This window comes from Bicyclus anynana, chromosome 3 (genome assembly GCF_947172395.1).
Source record: "Bicyclus anynana chromosome 3, ilBicAnyn1.1, whole genome shotgun sequence".
NCBI classification, from domain to species: domain Eukaryota; kingdom Metazoa; phylum Arthropoda; class Insecta; order Lepidoptera; family Nymphalidae; genus Bicyclus; species Bicyclus anynana.
The window spans coordinates 14,962,535-14,988,050 of NC_069085.1; the positions used below are offsets into that span (position 1 = coordinate 14,962,535).

The following is a 25,516-nucleotide window of genomic DNA, read 5'->3' on the forward strand; positions in this document are numbered from 1 at the left end:
ATGTTTATGTTGTTTAAAAACAACATTGTCCTTAGAGGGGAGGTCTTTGCCTTTATAGGTATAATTTTCTTTACCAATAATTCTAAAACTGTCAAAGCAAAATTGGCCAGTTTTTAAGTGCAAAATCCTACAGTATTGTGCGTCCTTTATTAAATGAGGTCAATGCGCCAGATGTATAAATTATTATAAACGCGGAATTTTCTACTCTTTTATCAATCCTTTTTTTTTTTACAAAATACGTTTAGGACATTGAGTTCTAGCCCTTTCATGTAATCTATGTCACTCAGGTATAATACATTTTTTCATCTTGTAACCCGAGTGGCAGATGAATAATATATTATTAATACTTGCAACACAGTTGTTTTTTTTCACATCATTGTTGTATACACGCATTTTTTTTGTTTGTTTTCCAATTTTTTCCCCAACAAACAATTATATTGCATGTCGACGCATCATGGCAAATCAAGAGATCAGTTTAAAATGGAATGGATACCAAAGTAACATTCTAAGTAACGTGAAAGACTTATTTAGGGACGAAAGTTTATCGGATGTAACCCTCGTATCAGAAGGTTTCAATTTCAAGGCACACAAAGTTATTCTCTCAGCAAATAGTACAGTTTTTAAGAGTATATTTCAAGTGAGTATGAATGCTGTTAATTCTAGATGTTTGTAATACTAATTGTGTACGATTTCGAGGTTGAAATCTCTCAACTGACGCCCACACACATTTGCAGCAAAACCCCCACAAAGATCCAATTATAGTGCTCCATGATATCAATACGGACTCGCTGCGAACTCTATTGCGGTTTATGTACAACGGCGAGGTCAATGTGACTGAGGAATTCCTGCCAATTCTACTGAAGACAGCAGAGGTGCTGAGGATATGTGGCTTGTCCACTGGTAGTGATACATGCAAAGATGATGAGGTATGAAATAGTTTATTATATTTAAATAGATGTGTTTGGAACTCTTACAGCCTTTAATTTAATTAACATATTTATTTAAATCATACAAGACACCTTGCGGTTTCACCCACATACTTTTTGTTCCCATGTGAATATGGCAACAAAATAAAACCTATAAAACTCCCAAACAATATGGTTTACTATTGGTGATAGCCCAGTGGATATGACCTCTGCCTTTGGAGGGCGTAGGTTCAAATGTGGTCTGGACCTTTTAAATATCACATGTCTTAAACGGTGAAGAAAACATTCTGCATACCTGAGAATTTCTTAATGCTCTAGGTGTGTGAAGTGACTTCAGACACATCTCTATGTGTCTATCTAAAGTTTAAAGCGTCATCTCTTGATAAAGCATCAAGAGATGATACTTTAAACTTTAAGAATTTCTTAAAACAATGCTGTTATAAGAAATTAAATATCACAAATAATTTGTTAAAACGCACATAATTGAAAAGTTGGAGCATTCCCTTGATCAGATTCAAACCTATGCTTTCTGATTCGAAGGAAAAGGTTATATCCTAGGATATAACCTTTTCCTTCCTGGGATATCCCAATCCTAGGATATCACAATTACATCCTCATAAATTTTACACTTTTATTATACTTATAACTTGTTTTTAATTATTTATGTATTCACTTTTGTTCAAAATTTTTACAATGTTTCTAAAAAACAAAATATAATACAAAAACCATTAAAAATTTATAAAAAATCCAGTCCTGCCGTTATGTCCTGGCATTTGAGAGCTCAAGCAGCAGGCAGTCAGGGCTTCAGAGTGAGGTTGTGGATGAAGCTCCTTACAACAAAAAAGCAATTATTAAAAACATAGTTTTGATTAAATTGTGTTTGGCTTTACAGAAAACAGCTACATCAACTCAAGCTGTACCTAAAAAAAGAAAGAAAAGTGAACAGGAAGATAATAATAACAGAAGTCTCAAAAAACCTACACCATGTTTATCTAAACTTGATACAGTTGTTGCCTTTACTAGTTCAGACATTTCGAAAAACTCTGTAAGTATTGATAAGGTAATTAGATTTATTTAACTTTGACAAATTTAGCATAAATGTTAATTTTTGTTGTAATACTATATGATGAGAAATTAACTTGTGCTCTCTCTTAAGTGATGATAAGTATTGATAAGTTAATTAGATTTATTTAGCTGAGACTAATTTTGCATAAATGTTAATTTTATGCTATATGATGAGAAATTAACTTAGTTGTGCTTTCGCTTAACTGATGATCAATGTTAATTGTTTTGAGGTTCGAGTTCATAGGTTCGTAGGTTTGGTTAGATGACTAAATCAAAAATAAAAAGATATTTGCTTTAAAACCCACCAAAATTATTTCACGTATAAAGATTTACCTAAGAAGTAGGAGATATTTATTTTTGTTATATGGATGATTGTTGCCTGTTTATTTGTAGTTTAATCATAACCATCATCATTGACAGCCCATATTCGGCTCACTGTTGAACATGAGTCTCCTCTCAGTAGGTAACGGGCTAATAGTACCTCACTAGCCCAATTGGCAGACTTCATTTAAAGAAAATTTAGAAAATAATTGTGTTGTAGTTTAATGTAACATATAAATTAAAATAAAATTATATTTCTTCTAGGATATTGTCCCCAAAGAAGAACCAGTAGACTCCCCATTGACCGATTATTCAGGAGATAACACAAATGATACCGACATAGCTGTACTAGACAATAACTCAGAAAAAAAGTTTACAATAAACCCTGAAAGTCCACCTATTTTGAAGAAAGCTGTGTGTACAACATCAACTTCTGACCGTCTAAATATAAAAAAGTGTATAAACGAAGTGAGCAGTACACAGCCATGTTTAAATGTTGTTTGCGAAAAAAGTGTTGACCCAGAAGATGAGAAAGAGATAGAGATAGACAAGGAAGTTGAAACTGTATTGCAAAGTGGAACCATTGTCGAGTCATTGAGTATAACGACGGAGAATATGAACATTGTTTCTAGCGAGGCTCAGAGTGTGAAAGGTAAAGTTCTATGTTCTTTGATGTTACTTAAGAAAATGGGACTGTTCGTTTGTCATCATTTACTTAATGTATGTATGCACAGGTACCTTCTCTTATAAGAGGGGGTATATGGAGTTACCATATTGAGTTACCATATGGAGTATGGGTACCAAGAACACTGCCTAAATGCAAGTTGTAGGTCTTAGGATATCTGTAACTTTCTATGTGACTGTGTTATTAGTTAGTTCTAAACAAATGAACCAAATTTATGATGCAGCTTTATTGAAAGCTCATGTTAATTGAGATGGTTAAAGATATTTAAATGCTATTCAATTGCAACTTCCTATTAAATTACATTTTTCTATTAAAATTTTCATTATCACTTGTATTGAAACTGTCAAAGTATTAATTGAAATTAGGAAATAATTGTAATAAACTCTTTTAGTTTTGTCTTTAAAAATACTTAAAAGACTTAAAATGTGCAATTTCAGACAAAACCAGTACCTGCTATGCCAGTCCGTCGTTCCCGTGCCCTTTTTGCCCTCGAGTTTACAATAGCTGGGGATATAGGAGAAGACATGTTAAATCTCGACATATGACTAACAGGTATGTCAAACAATTCTTAAACTTTAACATACTACTTTATTTATATATTTATTGTCCAAAAATGCAATAAAAACGGATTTAAAATTTAGAAGATATCCTTATCTGATATTGACTCATGTGAACAGGTTGGCATTTACTGATAACAGTCATGGTGTGCTGCACATCCTTATCTCTATTGAAGTCTATGGCCTCAAGAGCCTTCATAATGAACTTACTAGAGAAAAATATCTTAGCAATCCATGGATTCACCATGCGGGTATTGGGTCCTTCATGATTGTGTTAGAGAGAAAAACTCTGATCATAGCCCTGGACTTGTGACAATAGGACATAATGTTAAAGAATTCCTTGACAATTGATTAACACTGTCCTTCTTTGCTCGTATTGTTCTCCCTATGTAGCAAAATTTCATAATATTAAAATATAGTTGGTCCTTAGTTAGTACCTTAGTCGGTAGGGTGGTAACTAGCCACGGCCGAAGCCTCCCACCAGCCAAAAGTCTCCCATGGCGCAGTAAGCTCTACAACTTTACGCTTAGATTGTTTGGTATATTAACCCAGTCATGTGTAAATTTTCAGATTGTCCTGCAAGTGGTGCGTCTCAATTCTCCCATCAACAGGAGCGTGGTACTCCCACGCGACGCGCGCGCACGGCGTCCCGCACGAGGAGGCACGCAACTCCCTCGTGGTCATGGTGGAGGCTCACGCGGTACTCACTCTCAATGAGCCCAGCGTTGCCCAGCTGTTGGGCCAAGTGGGCATATCAGACAGCAATACAGCGGAGAAGACCAATTAGGGTATGTGATTTTTTTTATTTACGTGACGCAATTCTTCTTTAATGCTGGCTGTACACGATAGGTTATAACGATTGCCCACTATGAAGTGCTGTCATGTAAAGGGTAGTGAAGTGTGATGGCAAATAGTGTGTGTGATGGTCTTTGGTTGTCAGTTCTTCGGCCTTACATCAAAAGGTCTTTTTTTTTTTTTTTTTAATTCTTTACAAGTTAGCCCTTGACTACAATCTCACCTGACGGTAAGTGATGATGCAGTCTAAGATGGAAGCGGGCTAACTTGTTAGGAAGAGGATGAAAATCCACACCCCATTCGGTTTCTACACGGCATCGTACCGGAACGCTAAATCGCTTGGCGATACGTCTTTGTCGGTAGGGTGGTAACTAGCCACGGCCAAAGCCTCCCACCAGCCAGACCTGGACTAATTAAGAAAATCTTAATCTGCCCAGCCGGGGATCGAACCCAGGACCTCCGTTTTGTAAATCCACTGCGCCACGGAGGCCGTCAAGGTGAATAAGGACGATATACATGTCTCCTACTGTTTAGGGTGTCAAATGGAATTTGATTTAATTAAACTTGTTGTCATGATTAAATAACATCCACCATCTTCTAATCCATTTTTCATTAGTAACTATTTTCTCGTATACAGTATGAAGATAAAAGAAAGCCCTTTATTAATATATTGACTTAATGATGATAGGTTACACGTCCATCTTGTTTAAACTTCGAATGCGACAATGGGCCCACTATGGTAGGTTGCACATCAAAGAAGAGTAGGCCAGTGATTATTCATATTTGTAATATATTGCTACTAATGAATACTAAACTTTGCTTGAAGATGAGTTACAACCATCACATAGAAATCTCACATTTGATGGGGCAGCCGCTAAATTCTATCGTGTAGCGCCAGCATTACATACATACCTACCGGATGAAATGAATTTTAAGAAATATAACTTTGGAGTGCAATAATCCACAATTATTGATGTATTGTCTGCATTACTATTGTTTAACACTTTGGCAAACACTTTACATGTATGTATTGTATGATGAAAGAATCAAATATATTCTAATTATATTATAAAGTATCTTGAATTGATGTGGAAAGTCACCTATAGACCACCTATAGACCATTTGAGCTGTAATGAGTTATTTATGCCATATGAATTAAGAAATATATACATCAAAAAATACGAGTAGGTTATATATTTCTCTAATTTTAAAAATAATAATTAAATTTAAAATTGTATGGATTGTGTTAAAGTTGTATTCAACTTAATAATAATACGAAATGGTCTGTAAGGCCTAGTTCGGGCTACTTTAGTATTTTAGTTGAGTACAAACGATTTTTTAATTTACCTCCCAAAAATTGTTTGTACTCGACTAAAATACTAAAGTAGACGTACGGCCTGTAAAGGCTTTTATGGCCAGTATGAATTTTATTTTTACTTATAAAACCGTCATACTCTAGTTATAATCTTAATTGAGATAATACTATTTTTGCAAAACACATTAATAAATCTTAAATTTACTAACTAAAGTAGTATTTAATTTTTGGAAAGTCCATCTAAATATGTTTTACAAAAAAATATTATGGTCCATATTGTAATAATGTAAGGATTTTATCATTATTAATAGGGCATAGTTTATTTTTGTATAACTTTGGAATTATAATCTAATGATCTCAACACAGTCAAGTCAATGTTTAGTTAATTAGGATCCATAATATCTGCAAATCAAAGAAGATAAAGGGATGAATTAATGTACTAGGCAGGCATTGTATAGTTTAAAAAGATCATGTTTGGTTATTATTCTTCTTTATCAGTCTATTTTAATGGCCTATTACAGGGCATCCCCCCTTATAGGAGGGGGGTATGGAGTTTAAACCCACCACTCTGACAATGCGGGTTGGCGGGCGTTTGTATTTACAAAATAATAGCTCATTTTCAGCTAACTATATAGATTCTGTAGTTATTAGTTATCTCAAATTTCGTGTCATTGAATCCCTTGCTGCTCACAGAATCAAATATTTAAAGTTTAAATCACATGCTTCGCTTTAGATTCAATTTTAGAATCCTTCGCTTACTAAATATAGTTTTCTAAACAGTCATGATTTTATATTACCTGCTTACTATATTACACTTACGTACTTTCTTTATTGATATACGGGACATTTGTATATAAAATATTTCTTCCTGCATTGAAGAGGCTCTTCTGCTTTCAAGAATCATCCCTTGATCTTCTTACCTAGTCTTTCTAACAGCCATATTTGAGATATTGTGATGTTCATGTTGAAAAACAATGATAAGCAATATATCTGTCATAAAAAAATATGACAATCACACTCATTTCCTAAAATGATAATGCGAATAATTTTTCAATATCACCCTTTATATCAAAAAAAATAATTATAAAGGTGCTGATAGACTATACGTTCCGGAGAGTATTCTAGCGAGCAGATTTGTTTGAAGCTTTTTGCCGAGCCAAGCTGTGGTGGTCTCGACGCTACCGATATTTCAGTATTTCTACCGAAATACCAAACGATTTTTACATGATTTTTTCGAAAAAATGGAAGTCATAGCACACGCGACCGTCACCGTCATCTTCATGAAGAATATCTTTGACGAGTATCGATTAGTATGTTCGCTAAAATTCTCAACAAGTTTGTAGCAATATTTGGGTCTATGCAGTGACGTAGCGTGCCTTGGAGTAGCCCCGTATCAAAATTAGTTGGGAGGCCCTATTAATTAAGAATAGAGATTTCTCACAAAAGAAACAATAATGCTTGCTTAAAATTAATATTTTAATGACTTACCTATTTAGGATGTTTCCAACTTTTGGGGAGTACGCTTATGCAAGGAATTAAGTGAAATTGTGGATTATATTTTACTAATTGCTATTCGTTCGTTGTTCAGTTTGACAAATATAAAAATGGTGAATGTTCGATGTTCTGTTACAAGTAAATGCTCAAGTCTATCAGCACCACTGACAAAGATTTAAATTGATCGATACACACATTAGACTGGATATTTGCTTTAAAGATTAATGGATCATTTGTGGATCCAATGTGACAGTGTATTACTATCTGACGATTTGAATCTTTGTCCTTTCGATACCGACTGAAAAATTAGCGATTAGGAATCAAATTAGGTGTAAGAAGATATTTTTATACTGTACTTTTGGACGTGAAGTTAGATTTAAGCCAATAACATGAAATACTTAGCAATAAATTTAGTGATTTCTAGTTATAAGAGATGGAATAAAAGATGAAATGTATTTTTTATATTAATCATTAGACCCAGAATGCGACGTCGATATTATATTCTCGTGAAGAGAAAAAGTATATTATATTGACAATTCAATAGCGTCGGAGTACGAATATAGCTCTCTTTCATCGTTATCAACCCATATTCGGCTCACTGCTGAGCTCGAGTCTCCTCTCTCAAAGAGAGGGGCTAGGACAAAGTCCACCAATGCGAATTGGCAGACTTCACATACGCAGAGAATTAAGAAAATTCTCAGGTATGCAGGTTTCCTCACGATGTTTTTCCTTCACCGTTTGAGACACGTGATATTTAATCCACTGGGCTATCGCGGCTCTCTTTCATCGCATCTCAACTAAAGAGAGAGGGCAATATTTTCAATTCGGCTGCTATTGGTCAATATTTGTCTTTCTCGTCTCGAGTTATGTCGTGGTGCGCGGCCTTCAGGACGAGTCATTTATCAAAGAAATTTACAGATTAAGAAAAAGTATCTTGCTTGCTATACAATACATATAAAAAGTAACCTTTATATATTTTTGCAAATATATTATATGGATTAAATAAAGCTTATTGGATAAAAAAAAATAAAAGTGTATATTTTGTATCGCTATTTAATGTATTTAAGAGTGGATTTGGAACAATTACTTAAAACAATCACACATATTATACATGGCAAATATTTATGGGAAACTTATGTGAACTAATGTGAATTCTACATGCCAACAGTTCAAACAATACACTTAATTGACAAGAAATAAATAATAAGAAACCCGAGTTTTTGACTGTACTTATCACCATAACCTGTCGTTTAAAAAGTGCTTGTAAACTGAGCCTACTTGACATAAATTTTGATTTTTTCGAGTAATGTATTGAAAAATCGATCTTTTAAAATTTTATTACACAGCAACATTGCTAGTTGGATCAAGGTTTTTGGTAAATGTGTATTGGTGCATGTAAAAACTGGATTTTCCAATAAAAACTCACATATAAACAAAATACCCACAATGAAGATATAGTGCCATTTTGAATTGTTTATTAGCGTGTGCATAAGGAAAATAATGCTGGAAACACATATGTAAAATCCCACCCAAAATTATAGAAATTAATACGAATTGATGCGATTCAAAATGGCATCGCCTATTGTTATATTATAAGTATGACAGAGTGTTAATATTTATCGGTACTAAGGTCAGTAATAGTATACAAAACAAAAATCACTAATATATAGTCGAGATAATAGAGTATTTACGAAGAATTCTTATGGTAGACATATCAAATCGTACAAACAAATATTCAGAGCTTCTCAAATTGATGTAAAAGGGTAATTATACGTAAATTTATTATATACGTAAAAGTTTTGATTTTATAAAATGGTAATACATAATATGATATTATATAATTTTGTCGTTTAGCATTTTAAATCGCGAATGTGAAAATTAGGCCAAAAATACCAGATAATATTGTATTAGTATGTAAGACTAAAAGAGTCTTTAGAAGATAATAATTATCCAAAATGAAGAATACACTATTAAAAGTAAAATAAAAGTACACAATGAAGGAATTACTATTAATGGCATAAGTCCTAAGTCGTGTTTTTGTAACTACTACTAGAGAATAAATGTTTAATTCACATTCGCGATTTCCAATGCTGTATGACGATTTGTGATAATTATTACAGAATTGGTATTCTAATAAAATAAAATAACATTTTTTTTCACCAGTAATAATAATTTTTAGACGCAAAACAGAATAATAATAACTGGATATTTGTATATTTAAGAGTAAATAATGTGATAAAAATAGATCTATTGCATATTTTTTCTAAAATTACTTATTTTTAGGTGAGTCTAGTTTTTGTCATGATACACAGTTTTTTTTTATTTTTATTTTGTTATTTTCCGGTCACACACCTAGTTACGTGCACTTTGAGAAACATTTTAGATATTTAAGTAATAAATAAGTTACCAAAGCAATTTCGAATAAGTTGTTTACTGTGAGCGAAATAAGAATGTGCATATTTTTATATGAAATGTGTATTAATTGGAAGAGAAAAAAGTTTAGGTGTCGCTTTAAATTTTGAAATGTATTGTATAATTTAATATACTTAACTCTATTGAGAACATTATATTTTACTAAAGCATAACAAAAACGCAGTTGTGTAGCTAGATGGTAGATATGCAGTAGAATTTTATAAATTACATGGATGAGGTAATGTTCGCAGAAGGAAAGACCACGTTGAATAAATATAATGGAAATATCAGGATTTACAGACTTTTCACTTGAAATACGCCAAAATGGAGATGATGACTAGGTTTGAATATATTGATTTTTATGATACATTGGGGTAAATATGGTCAATGTTAACTAATTTATACATAAAAAGCAAAGATTGTCTGGATATTTCCAAAATAAATGAGGTTATAAAATTTCAAAATCTTATTAAAAATCTTTTATCGTAATTAGTTGAAAATTCATACAGTTTTAGCTTCCTTATATTAAATGTGATATTTTTTAATACATAAACATAAACGCACAAATAACAAAGGTATTAGTAATTTTGTTCGAACGCACATAAAAATCTAACGATCATTACATTACGTACGACGTCATTAGTTCGTGCCATTTTGTATGGAGCGTTTTTCAGGGATCCGCGGCAGCGCCGCAAATCTGACCCTTTAAAACCCTGTAGCTCCGAAAGTAATGATCGCAGATACCCTGTCACTTTGATAAAATTACTTTACTATTAGCATACTCTTAATTTACATACAATTTAAAAAACTGTCATCATCCCTATTGTCAAGTAATTACCTCTTATTTGTATGTAAAATTTCACGCCAGAAACGAAAAGAATCGCAGATAAACACATTTTCTGCACCGGAAAAATTTGTCTACGTATGTCTTTTTAAACAATTTTTGTAACTTATAGTGGTTCTACTGCTTATCCTTATAAATTTTTTTTAAATAAAAATTGTTCTATAGGTACTAGCTACTCAACTGATTCTATGTACTAAAACTCGTAATAAATGGCTTTAATCTTGGGAAGTCAAAACTATAATTATGTAAAACCTACAGTAATATATCGAGCAGTGTATGCTTATTTAAATGGAGATTAAATATATTTTTTACGACAAGAATTATTGGTTTCTTTTCATAGATCAGCTACTTCGCCCTCAATAGTCATACCCGGTGCTATCTCAACGGTTTCCAAGTTGTTCTTGTTGTCCATGTAGCCACGATCGTTTCGCATGCCTTTCTTTTTATAGTTGGAATCATCAAAGTCACGGGAGTTTCTACCAAAATCGTTTGTTGGTGGTCCTCTATATGAATGAGCCGGAGACATGTTTACGTACGATTCTTGGCTAGGCGAAACTAAATTGCGTCTAGAAGCACCGCCTCCATAAGGATTGCTTTCGTATGAATCTTCAAATGTTTCTTCGTGCCTACTCTTATACACCCTCATGTTGCCACTCTTTGAGTTATTGTACTGGTTGTCATTTCTGTTCACGTAACTTCTGTTATGTGATGGATTCCTCGACGGGCTGTCGTACGAATCGCGGTTAATCTCCCCGTGTCTTTTCATCGAGGCTCTGTTCTTCGGTGTCTTCTTGAGCATCGCCTGGAAATTAAACGGAGGGTCATCATCATCGTCATCGTCTCTGGCACTCCTCGTACACTTGGCCATAGCTTGGAGTTCGTTTATGGGGTTGGGTAGGTCGTGTTTGTTTACTGAGTAATCTAATGCGCCGCTCGTTCTACGGTAATCGGTGTTTTCTAAAATTTTGGTGTCGTTGCCTCCACTCGACCAAGGGACGGGTGGTTGGTAATAGCTTTGGGGAGAAACGCAACGCGGTGGATTCTTATAAATAACAGGTTTGCTGAAGCTCTCACGTCTTGAATGCATCTGATCGTCGGGTGGTAAAGTCGCCACGGGCTGAGTGGGGTCTCTGCAGAACGGTATGCTAAGTAGGGTCTGAGTGCTCGTCGACGCCTTGAATGGTTCCGTTTGCGCCGCGCTGCAACGACGTTTCAAAGGTTCATCCCACTGTTCACTGTCTGAATCATATGGACTTGCGAACGTATCTCTACAATGAGAAACCAATTATAGCATTACACAATTCGTCGCTTCATAAGTTCAGACTTATTAATTCCAACCAAGCAAAATTTTTTTTAACTTATTTAATGAATTTTAAAAATTTCAGCAACAATTTGTAAGAATTTAAATTGATCGATACTCTACTTACGTGCTTTTAACTGAAGGGTCGCACATATGAGACGTATCGTAAAACTGTATTTGGTCCATTCGGAATGGGAGCTTCCAAACAGTGGGCGGTCCAGCGCCAAGGTAATTTTTTTGCTTAGCATGAGGATCTACTCGATCGAGTAGCACTGGTGAAGTGGTGTTAAGGAGAGCTTCTACTACCGCCTGGTTGTAAATGTGAACCTGAAATTAGAAGGAACATGTAAGGAATTACCTACTATTACCCAGTGATTATTTATATGTACTAATATTATAAAGAGGTGAAGTTTGAGGTAATCTCTGGATCTACTGGACCGATTTGAAAATTCTTTTACCACGTTAAAGCCACGTTATTTGCGAGTGTCTTGGCAAAATCCTTTATGTCGTTCTTCTAACACCTTTAAATCTTGATGAAGATCCCCTTGTTCAGGGGAACTCGGATACAAGTGCAGGAAACGAATATTTAATAACTTGTACGAAAGAACGAATACTTTTAATACTTTAAACTATAGTCGCTAGTTAAAAATATAATTTGACAGCAGGAAAATTGTGACATGATAGTAGAGGACCCCAATATAATACATTTTTTTAATTTTCAAGGCGTTAGCGTTTGTAGAAAACGAATCGACGTAAATGGCTACATACCCAGATTACCATTAAGGTAAGCACTTGTTTTAAATTGATTTTTTGAATACTGTAATAGTTCATTATAAGATAAATATAAAATTTAAAATATTAAGTTTGGTTTGTCCGCGTTACAAGAACCAGCTCAAGGACTGTATGGGTTCAAAACTAGTCGGGCATACTCCGACGTTGTATGACGTGAGTTTTAGCCGTGTTTCATAATAAATTGAATTTTAATTATTTTATTATTGTAAGAGATGACATGGGTAATTTACCTGTTGTGAAAAGTGCACTAAATCCTGGTATCGCAGAGCTCTATACTGCAGAAGAACTTGGAATACGGATCGGCTTTTCCATTTCCTGGCAAATCGCTTCAGAAACCCAGCAGTCACTTCGTCGATCTCCCCAGTAGATTTGTTGACGAGAGGTCCATACGCTTTGCGAACTACGTAGCCTCTGTAAGCTGTGAATTTGAATTTGATTTAAAAGAATCTGGGATCGTCATCATTAGCAACCCATTTTAGACTCAGAATCCGAGGGCTCAGCCAATAGTCCACCACACTGGCCCAAACGCTGCGGATTGGCAGACTTCACACACGTAGAGAATTACGAAAATTCTCACGTATGCAGGTTTTCTCGCGTCTCGCGATGTTTTACTTTCACCGTTTGAGACACGTGATATTTAATTTCTTAGAATTGCACGCAACTAAAAAGTTGCTTTCCCGGACCGGATTATTGATTTTTTTTTCCACAAGTTACCTTGCGTTAGAAGATGTGATTAAAACAAATTAATTATAATTATTGTCACGTGTGAAATGACTATAGTGTGGCTTTAGTATAGATCTATTTCTTGAGAATCTAACTAAAGTAGCACTACACAGAGATAGATAAAAAAAGCTAAAAAATAGGTCTCTAATAATTATTTTTACGTTATACCTTTCTGTATACGCAAAGCAGCTTCTTCTTCAGATACATTTTGTGATTTGTGTTTCTTTAGCTCTTGTACTGAAATGAAAGCAAATAAGTAAATCTTAATGACTCTCTCTCTAATATCTCAGTTGGCTTCACGTTAGGTGGCGAGACGGTGCATCATGGGTTTGACATTGAGAGCTTCAATCTTTTAATATGATAAGTAGATAACCTATCTGCTATCATACATACATATAAACTTTTACAGTATTTCCCTGTGTTTCCCTAACCCTTCAACTCTAAAACATAACATAGAGAGCCAGTAGCTCGCTTAAGCGCGTAGGCCAATAGACATAAGTTAGATTAAGCTCTCGGTAAAAATATAATAAGGGTAGTAAATACTTATAACTAAAAACCTACTCACCGTGCTTAACTTTTGATTTATTTTTAACAGCATTTCGTTTGGCTAAGAAAAGGCGCATCATGCTTTGTACTTTTATGATTTTCTTGACTTGTGTTTCGTATAATCTGTTTTGAGAAAAAAATGCATCAAAATAACATGTTACTAGACCGAACAGATAGGTAAGTAAAGTCAAATTTGTTTATCTATACTAATATTATAAAGAGGTAAAGTTTGTAAGTTTGTAAGTTTGTCACATTTTTTAAATGGGGTAATCTTTGGAACTACTGGTCCGATTTTAAAAATTCTTTCACCAGTAGAATGCTACATTATCGGGGAGTGCTATAGGCTATATTTTATATTGGTATCATATATATTAGCCGAGTTATCACAGTTTTTATCATACAGGTCGGACTGAAAATCCTCTTAAACAGACTTATTCGCATGCGCTGCCTTAACTATTGTGTAAAATTGTAATTAATGTATGGAGGCTTTATGTATCTTTAAAAGTTCTACAAAAAAGTCCGCGACACCATATATCTAGCTTCTATATATTAGCAGATATAGTACCTTTTGTGTTTTAAAAATTATTAATTTTATATACTTAGGTTTACGTCATTATTTATACAACTAAACTTTAATCCTTATTAAAATAAATTATTTAATAATCACAAGGATATTATGGAGATAAGATTTGCCGTTTACAGTATGTTAATTACTTAAATAGTTTCGGAGATAATACAAAATTTCTTAAAGGCGCAGTAATTTCGCTATATGACGCCCGGCGCTTTCATTTACGTAGTTCCCGTTCCCGTGTGAATATGGGGATAAAACATAGCCTATGACACTCGCAAATAACGTAGCTTTGTATTGGTAAAACAATTTTCCAAATCGGTCCAGTAGATCCAGAGGTACGGGTAGGATAGGGAAGTGGTAGGGTAGGGGTAGGATAGGCGTGAGATAGGGGTACGGGTGGGATAGGGGCAGGAAAGGGATAGGGTACGGGGAGGGTAGGGTTTAGGATTGGGGTAGGGTGTAGGTAAGATAGGGGTAGAGTAGGAGTAGGTTTGGGGTAGGGTAGGGGTAGGGTAGACGTAGGGGTTGGGTAGGGTTGGGGTAGTGGTAGGGTAGGGGTAGGGTAGGGTAGGGGTAGTAGTAAAGTTGACATCGAAATTTACGCGGACGAAGTCGCGGGCGTCCGCTAGTATTTTATATATCTAAATATTTCATAAAAATAGATACATTTTGGAATATAACTATTACCTGTTCAAAAATTCCTCATTGTAATACTTCAAGAAAACCTTCGTTTTACCCAGTTCCCAACCTTCCATCTTCAGGCGAATCAATAGCAATCTGCAGTTATCGGCAGTTTCGTCCACGTTTTCGTCAAAGTCGAATGCTAAGAAGCGATATCTGTAGCAAATAAACGTTAAAAAAATTAACATGTCCTGAAGAAGAGAGACGAATATCTTAGTATTCACTGTGAGAGTGCAGGGTCGTGTGAAAAGATAAAAACATTAAGTAGGGTTAAGGAATTCCTTTATAACACATTAACACAGCCCTTCTCTGTTTGTGTTGTTCTCCTTGCATAGCCTTTGGAAATAAGATTTTACTAGAGGAGCTTAGGAAAATGAAATGTTCAAAAAGCAAGCTACTGAAAATAATGTACCTCCGAATGAATTCAGTAAACGGAATGCGATAAGAAAATCCTCTCTGACGTGCTTTAGCCGTGTCTAAAATAGCCAAGGCTCGAATTTGCTGCCTAACCAACTCCTTCTGGAAACCATATGGGTTGTCGTTCAAATCTGTTCTAATGCATCTGATGTAGTTTGTTCCTCCACTGCCAGGGCCTATGGAGAGTTGCTTGAGGAGTTCCAAGCTTGTGGCTCTGTATGTCGTAGCAGCGGTCCTCATTCTGCGTATTTGCGAATACTGGCCCTTAGAAACAGTGTTGAATTTCTGCAATATGAACCTAGTTTTAGTAAATGTAAAGAAAGAAAAAAATAAGTCAAATGCTCTAGGAATAAATTTTGGGGGCTAATATCAGAAACCATGTCCTCATTCGCTAGACTCTAAGCTTCGTGGGAATGTTAATCCTTCGACAGACTCCATCAAATATATTCTAATATGTATATTTTCATGGTATCAGGCTGACATACTTTCAGCTTTCATAAAAGGAAGGTTAAGAAGAAGACCATTGTGTTAGTTGAATTGTATATAAAAGGTTTGTGTCGTAAAATGTTTTCAAAGTTTTTATTTATATTTGTATTAATTTACCCTTGCTTTAATATTTTCCTGTTCTTTCTCAGTTTTGGATCTCGAACCCGCCGCTCCTGAGCTTTGATTAGAAGCTGCTGTGAGGTTCCCAGTTTTGGTGAGTTTGTTTTTAAATAATTGTTGTAATGTGAGGTTTGTTGATGCTCTCATTGTTTCGATCATTTCAGGAGGTAGGAAGTCCTTATTTTTATCAGACATTTCTCTTGCGTCGTAATTCACTTTACCGGTGTAGTGTGCTACGCAGAATTCGTGACTCCCAGACAATTTGACGTAAGGTCCTTTACACTTTGACTTAATTGTGGCTAAAATAGATGAAATACTTCTATAGTAAACATTTAATTTTAATAATACATATATACTTCTTCATTATACTTACTCATTATGTATTCTTGTCCACTACCAGCGCGACTAGCTTCATCTAGAATAAACAAAATGCCGTGAGGTTTTCCCATCAGCTGATCAACAGAATTTTTATTATCATAAAATACTAGGTCCGTCATTGGGACCTCTTCTTCGGCGGTTTCTTGCATTTCCCAAGCAAATATTCTTTGATTGTATAAAAATTGTATTTGTTCATTAGTGGTATTTACAATCAACTGTTCTATGCGGTTTCTATGATAACATTCAAATCCGAACATATCCAGTAAGCTTACAGAATATTTGTCACCGCTGAAACAATTATTAATAGTACATTAAGATATAAGTGCGGTAAGTTGAAACTCGAGTCGTAGGCGAGAGCTATAGTGCGTTTTACTTTACATTACGGCACATGTGCGTAATAAGATACATTACAATATTAAAATTGGTGAAATTAGAGTTACTTTACGAGCAAACGTATCATCCATTAACTATCTAATTAAGTTATACTTACAAAACGGATCGCATGAACGATAATTTTGCGTTAATAAGATTAATTAACCAATCAATAAGTCTTTTATATAGGGCGCTTGCTAATGTATCTCTTGCATCTCTAGCTTCGTCAGTTGAATGTTTTCTTTTCACAGCAGAACCATTTTCGATTAGGCAATAGTTGAGAAGTGCCCATAGAAATTTAGCTTCTTCCAGACACAATAGTTTAGTTATCTTTTTTGCCTCTTCGACATTTTCTATCTCAGCTGAACCATGTTTACCATCTCTAAATCTTACATTTCCCAAAATTAAGATGGCAGCTAGTACAGTTTCCAAAAATTTTATATCTTCCTCTTCCCAATCCAGTATTTTCAAGTTTTCTATAAATTCTTCATACTTTTTGACATTATCACGAGGAGTTTCTCGCACACCTTTAGCGCTTCTTGACGGTTCATCTAAAACTCTTAGATATCGATGCTTTCTATTCCTTTCTAAACAAAAGTCATCCAGCCTATTTTTTTGTTCAAGAGCATCATAAAAATAATAAATTAAATTGAAATTGGCATGAGTCCTGAAACATAAAAATTTGTTTTAATGTGTAATGCTAATTTTATTATTTTATTAGTGTGTTATTTACTTATTAGTATTTATATTTTACTTAAAGGATAATTACATGTCTGTAGATGATACACGCCATTTTTCAAGTTGATATAGCCAAAACAGAGCTCCACTTAATTTTCCAGATGTTCCATAAGTTACTTGAACTTGTAGTATACCTCGAGTAGAGTTTGAATTAACAGGTGTCGCTGAACTAATACAAGCTTGAATAACATTTGCAGCTTTTTGAATTCTTTCTGCTGTATTATTTTTCATAGATCCTAAATAAGTGAGATGGGAAAGTGTGTGGGTCATGTAAGTTGATTTTCCGGATTTACTTTCTCCAGAAAAAATTATATATTGAGGCTCGTTATGGTGTAAAGCATCTTGATACGCACTATCCGCAACTGAAAATACGTGAGGTGCGTTGTCAGACCTTGATTTACATTCGTACTTTTTGTGGTGCTGGAAAGTAAAATTTTAAATTTATTTCATTTTAGATGAATTGACAGTAAAAATGTTTTCCTCTATATTTAAAAATTCTATCTCTTTGAATAAAAATACTCATGCATTTACCTCTTCATTGTAAATATCTTCGTGTGTATTCGGGTTAAGTATCACGAGAACATCACCAATGAATGACATAAAGTGGCCCTTGTGATATTTTATTTCAAGTTCGTTAATAAGATTGTCCTCTGTCAAACGTTCTAATGCTGCAAGATCTTCCACTTGCATGACTTCCGGGTCTTTACCTCCCTCGGTGATAAGCAAGCCATTTTTAATTATTCTTTCAGGGAATGTAAATGGTACTTCTTTCTGTGCTAAATCTTCTGCCAACATTTTTAACTCAGTGGACAACTGAAAAATAAATGTTAGTAAAAGAAAACTGAAAAATGACACAGATGTAAATTGTAAACACAGTCTTAACACAATTTGATCGGCAAATTATACTAACATGGAAGTCGTTTTCCGGCACGGACTGGATAAAAGGATGCTCTTCTAGTTCCATCATAAAAGGTCGGTGTTCGGGATTTTTTTCCAGGCACCTAGAATATAATTGTTGGGTCAAAAACCGTAATGATATTTGATTCTTTACATTATGTAATACTTACTCATTAATAAAATCATTTAGATCGTTAGAAGACATTGACGGTTTTGCTACGCTTGGTGGAGGATTTCTTAGAATCTGAAATAGTGCCCTGGTTGGATGCATATTTTGGAAAGGTGCTTTTCCATCGACCATTTCAATTGTACTGATTCCCAAAGCCCAAACATCAACTCTGTTCCCATATCCATCTTCACCGACTGAGACCATTTCTGGTGCCATCCAGCTTGGGGATCCAAGAATCGTCTTGGCTGTATCATCGCTTCCGTTCAATTTGCAAGATAATCCAAAATCAGTGACTTTGATTTCTCCATCTTTAGTTATGAGAATGTTATTACATCGTACGTTGCGATGGATGATATTATTTTCATGTAGATAACATAAGCCCTGTAAGGTAGGTTTTTGAAATATTAGTTTTACAACAATCTAGTGACATGATTATGCATAAAATAGAACATTTTGAATAGAAAGGTTAAGTTACTGAGTAATATTCAATACTAGAATGACTGAAAGCGGCAGTTCCATAAACAAGTTTTGTTGCGTTTGCGTAATGCGTGCAAAATCTAATAAACATATATAGATGTTTTATAACATCAGAGAAAAGAAATATTGCTATAATGCAGTATAACAAAGCGCCTCATTATACACACGAAGATACGGACGTCAGTGTCGATCAAGCGCCTATCCAAGTCCACACGCCCATGCGATTCATTGGGAGCTATTTGCATACGCATCAGGGCGCTGATCTGTCGCGACCTGTCTACGCTCTACTGTTTGACGTATCACTCCGTTAATGCGTTCACCACTATCGGGTTACTCGTACGGTTGGTTAGCTAGTGATTTATTTTCAATTTACAGAAGATTGAGCATCTTAACTGGTTCTAAACTCTTGTCTATATCTATTGTGTCATTCTGTTTGGAACTGTTAACTATCGCAGTCAATATTTTCTAGTTTTAAAAGCTGATATACCTACCAGTAAAATACCTAAGATATTGATTTCGATTCAGAGAAAATGTACCAAACAGTTGATGCACTAGTATAAAGTATTGTGAACCAAGTGGCTTGCATAAAGATAATACGCATTTAACCATTTACAACTACGTTAAAGCTTAACTTCTCGATCGGTGTTCTGTATTCAAAACTCTAAAACGAGAGCTCTAAGGGAGGTTCTATATCGATGGAAACGATATCGAGAATCACCGGCTACCGCAGCAAAGGTCCGTATATCTTGTGTGCGCGAGCATTATTTACGATAATTGAGCGATGCTCCGCGATGGGGGGCCATCACGGTGTTGTCGGGCGCGCACAGACATTCACATCGACAAGTTCGACTGTTCCGTCGCGAATCAAATAAAGCGGCATGTATTTTAAGTAATGGCCCTAGATAGTATTTCAACGTACGTGGATATTCGCCGGGCAATATTTTATTCCACGTCACGCCAACAATTGAGTTTGCATTCAAAGTAACTACCAATTGATTCAGCCGTTGAAAGTTGGACTGGCAGGCCCTTTGTTTTATAAACAGCCATCTTGACTGCGATGTGACGAACGACATGTTTATAGTCTGTCGAATATGGACTTACCTTGATCGTATATTTCAGGATGTAAGCTATGTGCTCCTCGGACATTTTCTTGTCCGCCACTTTGAGTTTTCTGACAATATCGATGACAGGTCCATACTGGCACAACTAAAAATAGCGTTTATGCGGTTTAACCATAAAATTATTTTAAGTTTCTGTTGCCTTTATACTTCCATTCAAGAAGGGATTATTTTTGTAACTTTAGATATTTATGGAACTTATTTTGAATACAGAAGTTGTTAGTCACTATTCTTAGTGTCTTAAAATTAAAGTGATTCAATTAGTCACAGATCCTAGTGCTTTAAAGTGAAATTCATAAATTATTTTTACAATACTTTACCTCTTTTACGACTCCGCACCGGAAAGCGCAGGGTTGGTCGATCCCCTACTAGGTGGATTAAGGACATCAAGCAGGTTGCAGGGAGCATAATGGATGCTGGCGGCCCAAGACCGTTGAGTTTGGAGTCCATGCAAGAGGCCTATGTTCAGCAGTGGACATCCATCGGCTGATAATGATGATGATGATACTTACCTCTAGAACGAACCATATTTTCTTCAAATATTCACTTTTATCACAGAAGACGCCGTAAAAATCGACGAGATTCAGGTGTTGAGTGCACTCACGAAGAATTTTATACTCCTCTTGTATGTGTTGTTCAGTTTCTTCTTTTAGGAATAGTATTTTAACTTGAACTTCTTTGCCAGCTGCTTGGCTATCCTTGGCTTTATGAATTTCTCCAAATACCCCCGTGCCAAGTTTTTGCACAAGGGAATATCGGCCTTGAGGACTTTGGAGGGACGATATATTGAGACCGTCCTTCATGTTTATTTTTCATGCGGATGAATTTATATACTTAAACTTTATGGATGTTATTAAAGATAGAACTTCAATATGCACGACCTGTTTTTAAATAAAAATAATATCAGCTTTTTATACTATATAGGTAAAATTAATCTACTTCTTAGGGACCCGAAAACTAGTACAAAAATGAGTATTGCTATAAGATAAAGTAATAAAAATCGTAATTAAATTCTTATAAACAGAGACACTGTTATATTATTCTCATAAATATGAGTGCAATAAATGTAAAATAGGCACTGTGAATTTATCTTTATAATATTTATCACTGTGAAAATGTTGTTATTTTCTTTATTTTATTTTGTAATATATGAAAAAGTGCTCACCACAGGTGGATATCACAACTCGTCCGGGGTTGTACTGATCGCTGGGCAGCCGGATACCTAGCAAGTGCTGGGGCTTCAGAAATTAAATCCACAGTAATCCTTCGTAACAGTGTTAGGCGCGACTATGTATTGGCGTAGCTTCGTTTGCAGTTTGAACAGAAATATTCTTTTAAGAGAAATATGTTTCCTTTATGACATTCCTACTTCGTTTCGCTTCGCTTTGACGTAATCAACCTGAGAACTTTACCTTTATGGCATATTGTTACAAGTTCTTCGATTACTGGTGGTATTAACATTCATTATTTATGTTATTGTAGAGGGGAGGTATCAGTGTATCAGTATCACACGAGCTCAGTTGTATGTGAGGCAGCCTAGACACCGTCACGCTGCCAGTCGCGTAAGTGATTTTGTGCAATAATGTTTTGTGTTGTAATTATTGTTTATCATGAATTGTTTAGTGAGGGCATGGAGAACATAGGGTAGGGTAGGGTAGAGGTAGGGTAGGGTAGGGGTAGTTGAAAGTTTACATGGAGTTTCACGCGGATGAAGTCGCGGGCGTCCACTAGTTGCTTATAAACTAAGCTTACTTAAAATTAATGAATTTTGCGCTAGGAATTTGTAAGATTACAATTCAACAAGAGGGATCGGACTATACGACCTCTTGGATTTCAGGCCTCCCTTTTACCGATAAGCTTATTAAAAATAGAAGGGGTGTAATAGGGGTAGAAAATTCGTATGGAAAGTCCTTCATTTTGAGAGTTACAGTTTTAAAAAATTTTCACAAATCATAAAAAATAAATACAAAAAATAATGTGATTCAAGAATGTTTTAAATTCAACCCCAAAAGTGGTGAAACAGGGGTTAAAAGTTTAGTTTCTAAGCGGACGAAGTCGCGGGCGTCCGCTAGTATATAATAATATTAATTTAAGTGCGTTAAAAAATCGTTCAATTTACACATAAGGATTTTTTTAAGTCGGATGAAATGAGTTTGACACCGTTCCACCGACAGTAACACCGCGATATCCACTTATGGCGCTCATGTAATACGTAATTCAATTATAGTGCGTCTGAAAAGGTATTACGGCTACTATACTAGAGCCATACTCCATCTGCACTGTTTACCAACAAACTAGTTAGAAATGAAGGTAGACAACGCATGTCATTCCTTAACCAGCTGACGCCGCGAGGATTCACCCGCGTGGTTTCCGTTCCTGTAGGAATATGCGGATAATATAAAGCCTATAACGTTCCTTGATAAGTGGGCTATCTAACACTGAAATAATTTTTCAAACCGGACTAGTAGTTCCTGAGATTAGCGCGTTCAACCAAACAAACAAACCCTTCAGCTTTATATAATACTAGCTGTCGCCGCGAGGTTTCACCCGCGTGGTTCTCGTTCCCGTAGGACTATGGGGACAATATATAGCCTATAGCCTTCCTCGATAAGTGGGCTATCTAACACTGAAATGATTTTTCGAATCAGACCATTAGTTCCTGAGATTAGCGCGTTCAACCAACAAACAAACTCTTCAGCTTTAGAATAAGAGTATAGATTAATATACCTATTGTTTTTTTTTACAAAATGTTATTCAAAATACATTAATTACTAGCGGACCCGGTCAAGCTTCGCTTTGACTTTCGATTTCTTAGGAAACGTAATTTAAAAATTTATGTGTTTTAAAATTATTCCAAAAGTCAAAAAAGTTGTCGTACATTTTGCGACGTCACGATGTTACTTGATGTTATTAGAGGAATAAACGTCGAACGCAAGGTATGTCCAATTTTTTGCTTTTTTAGTTGAGTGTGGAATCCTACAGTCAACGATCGACATGCCGATATTATCTATTGAAGCTCTTCAAGTTTCAATCGCACTACAATGTTATTGATACGCCATTGACAGCATCCTTATCCGAAAAGCGATCCGTCATCAGTACTTAGCATCAAGCACAAGTAGCTAAAGGGCGGAACATACACAATACAAACAAATCTTGCCACTTGAGCGATCATTCGTACCTTATACCTGTCAGTAATGAGTGAGCCAATCCGTCTAAATCCAGAAATCCATTGTCGTTTATGTTTTTGTTGTTCAGCGATGCTTTTGTATACGAGCATAAATATCTATCTAGCTAGTTAATATTGAAGAATTATAGAAGTAATTTAGTTTTAAAAAATATTTTGGTTCATACTTAATCTCATTTTTAAGTATGTACTAATGATGTTTCTTAAAATTCCTCAGTGCCTGAAGACAAAAGTCTTCGAACAGTGCGTGTTGCCATTGATGGCCTATGGTTCCGAGACTTAATCACAATGTATGGGCCTCGTAAGAAGGCTCAGAGTCACACAGCGGGCGATGGAACGAGCTATACTCGGAGTGTCTCTGCGTGATCAAATCAGAAATGAAGAGATCCGCAGAAGAACCAAAGACACCAACATAGCTCAACGAGTCGCGAAGCTGAAGTGGCAATGGGCGGGGCACATAGTTCGAAGAGCCGATGGACGTTGGGGTCCCTGCGCTGTGTTGGTGTACCCCCTACTAGGTGGACTGACGACATCAAGCGAGTCGCAGGTATTCGCTGGATGCAGGTGGCTCAGTATCGTGATGTTTGGAAGTCCCTACAAAAGGCCTATGTCCTGCAGTGGACGTCCATCGCCCGATATGATGATGATGACTAATGATGTTTAGTTGATATTGTACGAGTATAAAAGCTGACGCCCACGACTTCATAGGAATCTCGCGGGAACCATGGATTTTTCCGGAATAAAACGCTATAGGTTGCTCTATTAACCTCTGCTATCTTCCAGTGAAAGTCGCATCAAATCCGTTCAGCCGTTCAAAAGATTAGCCAGGACAAACATATATACAGACAGACAAAATTTTCAATTTGACAATTTCACAACCAACCAATCTCAAGAATCTATCAGCTATCGGCGGCAAAACAGAGTTTTTACTCATTTATATATAAGTAGATAATATGCATACTTACCTATATCTAGGTATCAAAAATTAAGAAGGCGTAAAAGAGGAGATTCTTTGATTATTATGTTTACGCGATTTTTCATAGGACTGGTTATACAGCTTATTAGCAAAAAAAAACCGTGTGAGTAAAACGCAGTCGTAGACGAAGTTGCAAAATGGCTGCTAGTTTGTTGTTTGTGTGTATGTGTTTCGAAGATTAAAAAAAAAAAAATCAAGTATATTTTTTTGAACAATTTTCCTTAAAAAAAAAACAAGCACTTTTTAGCAGTCTGAATATAGTATGCTAGTAGAATTAAACAACTTTTTTTTCCTAAACACGGCGAAGTTTTTTATTTTCTGGTCACACTACGAAAAAATAATAGCACCTATTTTACTTGTAAGGGCGTCGGAGCACACAAAAGAGCCTCTCGAAGGGACTGAGAGGCATTTTAACGGAAATAACAGCATAATTGTGAAGCCATTGAGAGCTCCCGTGCAGTAAAGCGGATTGAAAGAGATACTTAGTTTTTCGATAATTGCCCCTAATCGTTTATTCTATATACTAAGAAATATTCTAACAACTAGCGGACGCCCGCGACTTCGTCCGCGTGGAAATCAATGTAAACTTTCATGCCCCATTTCACCACTCTAGGGGTTGAATTCAAAAAAAATTTGAATTACATTATTTTTCATATTTGTTTATGATTTATCAACAAAATTTCAACACCTATTTCACCCCCTTCTCATTTTATTTTCGCAATAAAAAGTATCCTATGACCTTCTCCGTATTATGGTCTTAAACCGTGCCTAGTTTCATTTGAATTCATTCAGTAGTTTCAACGTGATACCCGAATAACAAAAAACAAAAGTATAGATTCTAGATGGCGCTGTCATCCGTTATGCCACGCTAACGTTTGTTGTTAGAAATGGTATAAGTAAAATCTCAAATTGCGAATAAATGTATAGAATTCGACCAGTTTTATTAACCGACTTCCAAAAAGGAGGAGGTTCTACGTTCGGCTGTATGTATGTTTTTTTTTTTAATTTTTTTATTTATAAGTATAGATTGTAATGGCAGTTACTTTTTGGCTGACATTGAAAACAATTGATTTTATGCTTTCTATTCTTTTATTTTCCATCGATCACTCTTATTTGATTTATTTAATTAAAAGGTTTAATAATAATTCAAACAGAAC

The 25,516-nt window shown here is 35.3% G+C and overlaps 2 protein-coding genes across 4 annotated transcripts; one reads left to right on the top strand and one right to left on the bottom strand.

Annotated features, from left to right (window-relative positions):
* The first annotated feature begins 289 nt into the window (after window positions 1-289).
* LOC112058587 (modifier of mdg4) lies at window positions 290-10,734 on the top strand. The gene is made up of 6 exons (XM_024099495.2): window positions 290-637; window positions 735-926; window positions 1,819-1,971; window positions 2,577-2,964; window positions 3,435-3,549; window positions 4,125-10,734. Exons 1-6 carry the CDS (start codon window positions 326-328, stop codon window positions 4,339-4,341), a joined length of 1,377 nt encoding a protein of 458 aa, XP_023955263.2. The 5' UTR covers window positions 290-325; the 3' UTR covers window positions 4,342-10,734.
* On the bottom strand, window positions 10,533-21,495 carry LOC112058597 (neither inactivation nor afterpotential protein C). Of its 3 annotated transcripts, XM_052890552.1 has the most exons (18): window positions 21,365-21,495; window positions 20,712-21,080; window positions 20,183-20,287; window positions 18,606-18,985; window positions 18,449-18,539; window positions 18,070-18,351; window positions 17,570-17,958; window positions 16,919-17,467; window positions 16,424-16,716; window positions 16,048-16,349; window positions 15,440-15,729; window positions 15,034-15,183; window positions 13,795-13,898; window positions 13,398-13,466; window positions 12,737-12,924; window positions 11,842-12,041; window positions 11,489-11,682; window positions 10,533-11,216 (listed from the first exon to the last, which is right to left on the bottom strand). In XM_052890552.1, the coding sequence occupies exons 2-18, from the start codon at window positions 21,000-21,002 to the stop codon at window positions 11,158-11,160; spliced, it is 3,936 nt and encodes a 1,311-aa protein (XP_052746512.1). In that variant the 5' UTR covers window positions 21,003-21,080; window positions 21,365-21,495; the 3' UTR covers window positions 10,533-11,157. The 3 variants fall into 3 exon arrangements, with proteins under 3 accessions (XP_052746512.1, XP_052746507.1, XP_052746503.1); XM_052890547.1 differs by having other exon boundaries at window positions 10,533-11,613; XM_052890543.1 differs by having other exon boundaries at window positions 10,533-11,682; window positions 21,365-21,494.
* Window positions 21,496-25,516: the final 4,021 nt, after the last annotated feature.

What these genes read in the sequence shown, in the direction of transcription:
- LOC112058587 (XM_024099495.2), top strand. Translation starts at nt 326, where the DNA reads ATGAATAATATATTATTAATACTTGCAACACAGTTGTTTTTTTTCACA. An exon ending in TTTTTAAGAGTATATTTCAA is followed by an intron (nt 638 to 734) that starts GTGAGTATGAAT and finishes ACACATTTGCAG; the next exon opens with CAAAACCCCCACAAAGATCC. An exon ending in CAGACATTTCGAAAAACTCT is followed by an intron (nt 1,972 to 2,576) that starts GTAAGTATTGAT and finishes TATTTCTTCTAG; the next exon opens with GATATTGTCCCCAAAGAAGA.
- LOC112058597 (XM_052890543.1), bottom strand. Translation starts at nt 21,002, where the DNA reads ATGAAGGACGGTCTCAATATATCGTCCCTCCAAAGTCCTCAAGGCCGA. An exon ending in AGGAAAATATTAAAGCAAGG is followed by an intron (nt 15,730 to 16,047) that starts GTAAATTAATAC and finishes TTCATATTGCAG; the next exon opens with AAATTCAACACTGTTTCTAA. An exon ending in TTTACTGAATTCATTCGGAG is followed by an intron (nt 15,184 to 15,439) that starts GTACATTATTTT and finishes TATTTGCTACAG; the next exon opens with ATATCGCTTCTTAGCATTCG.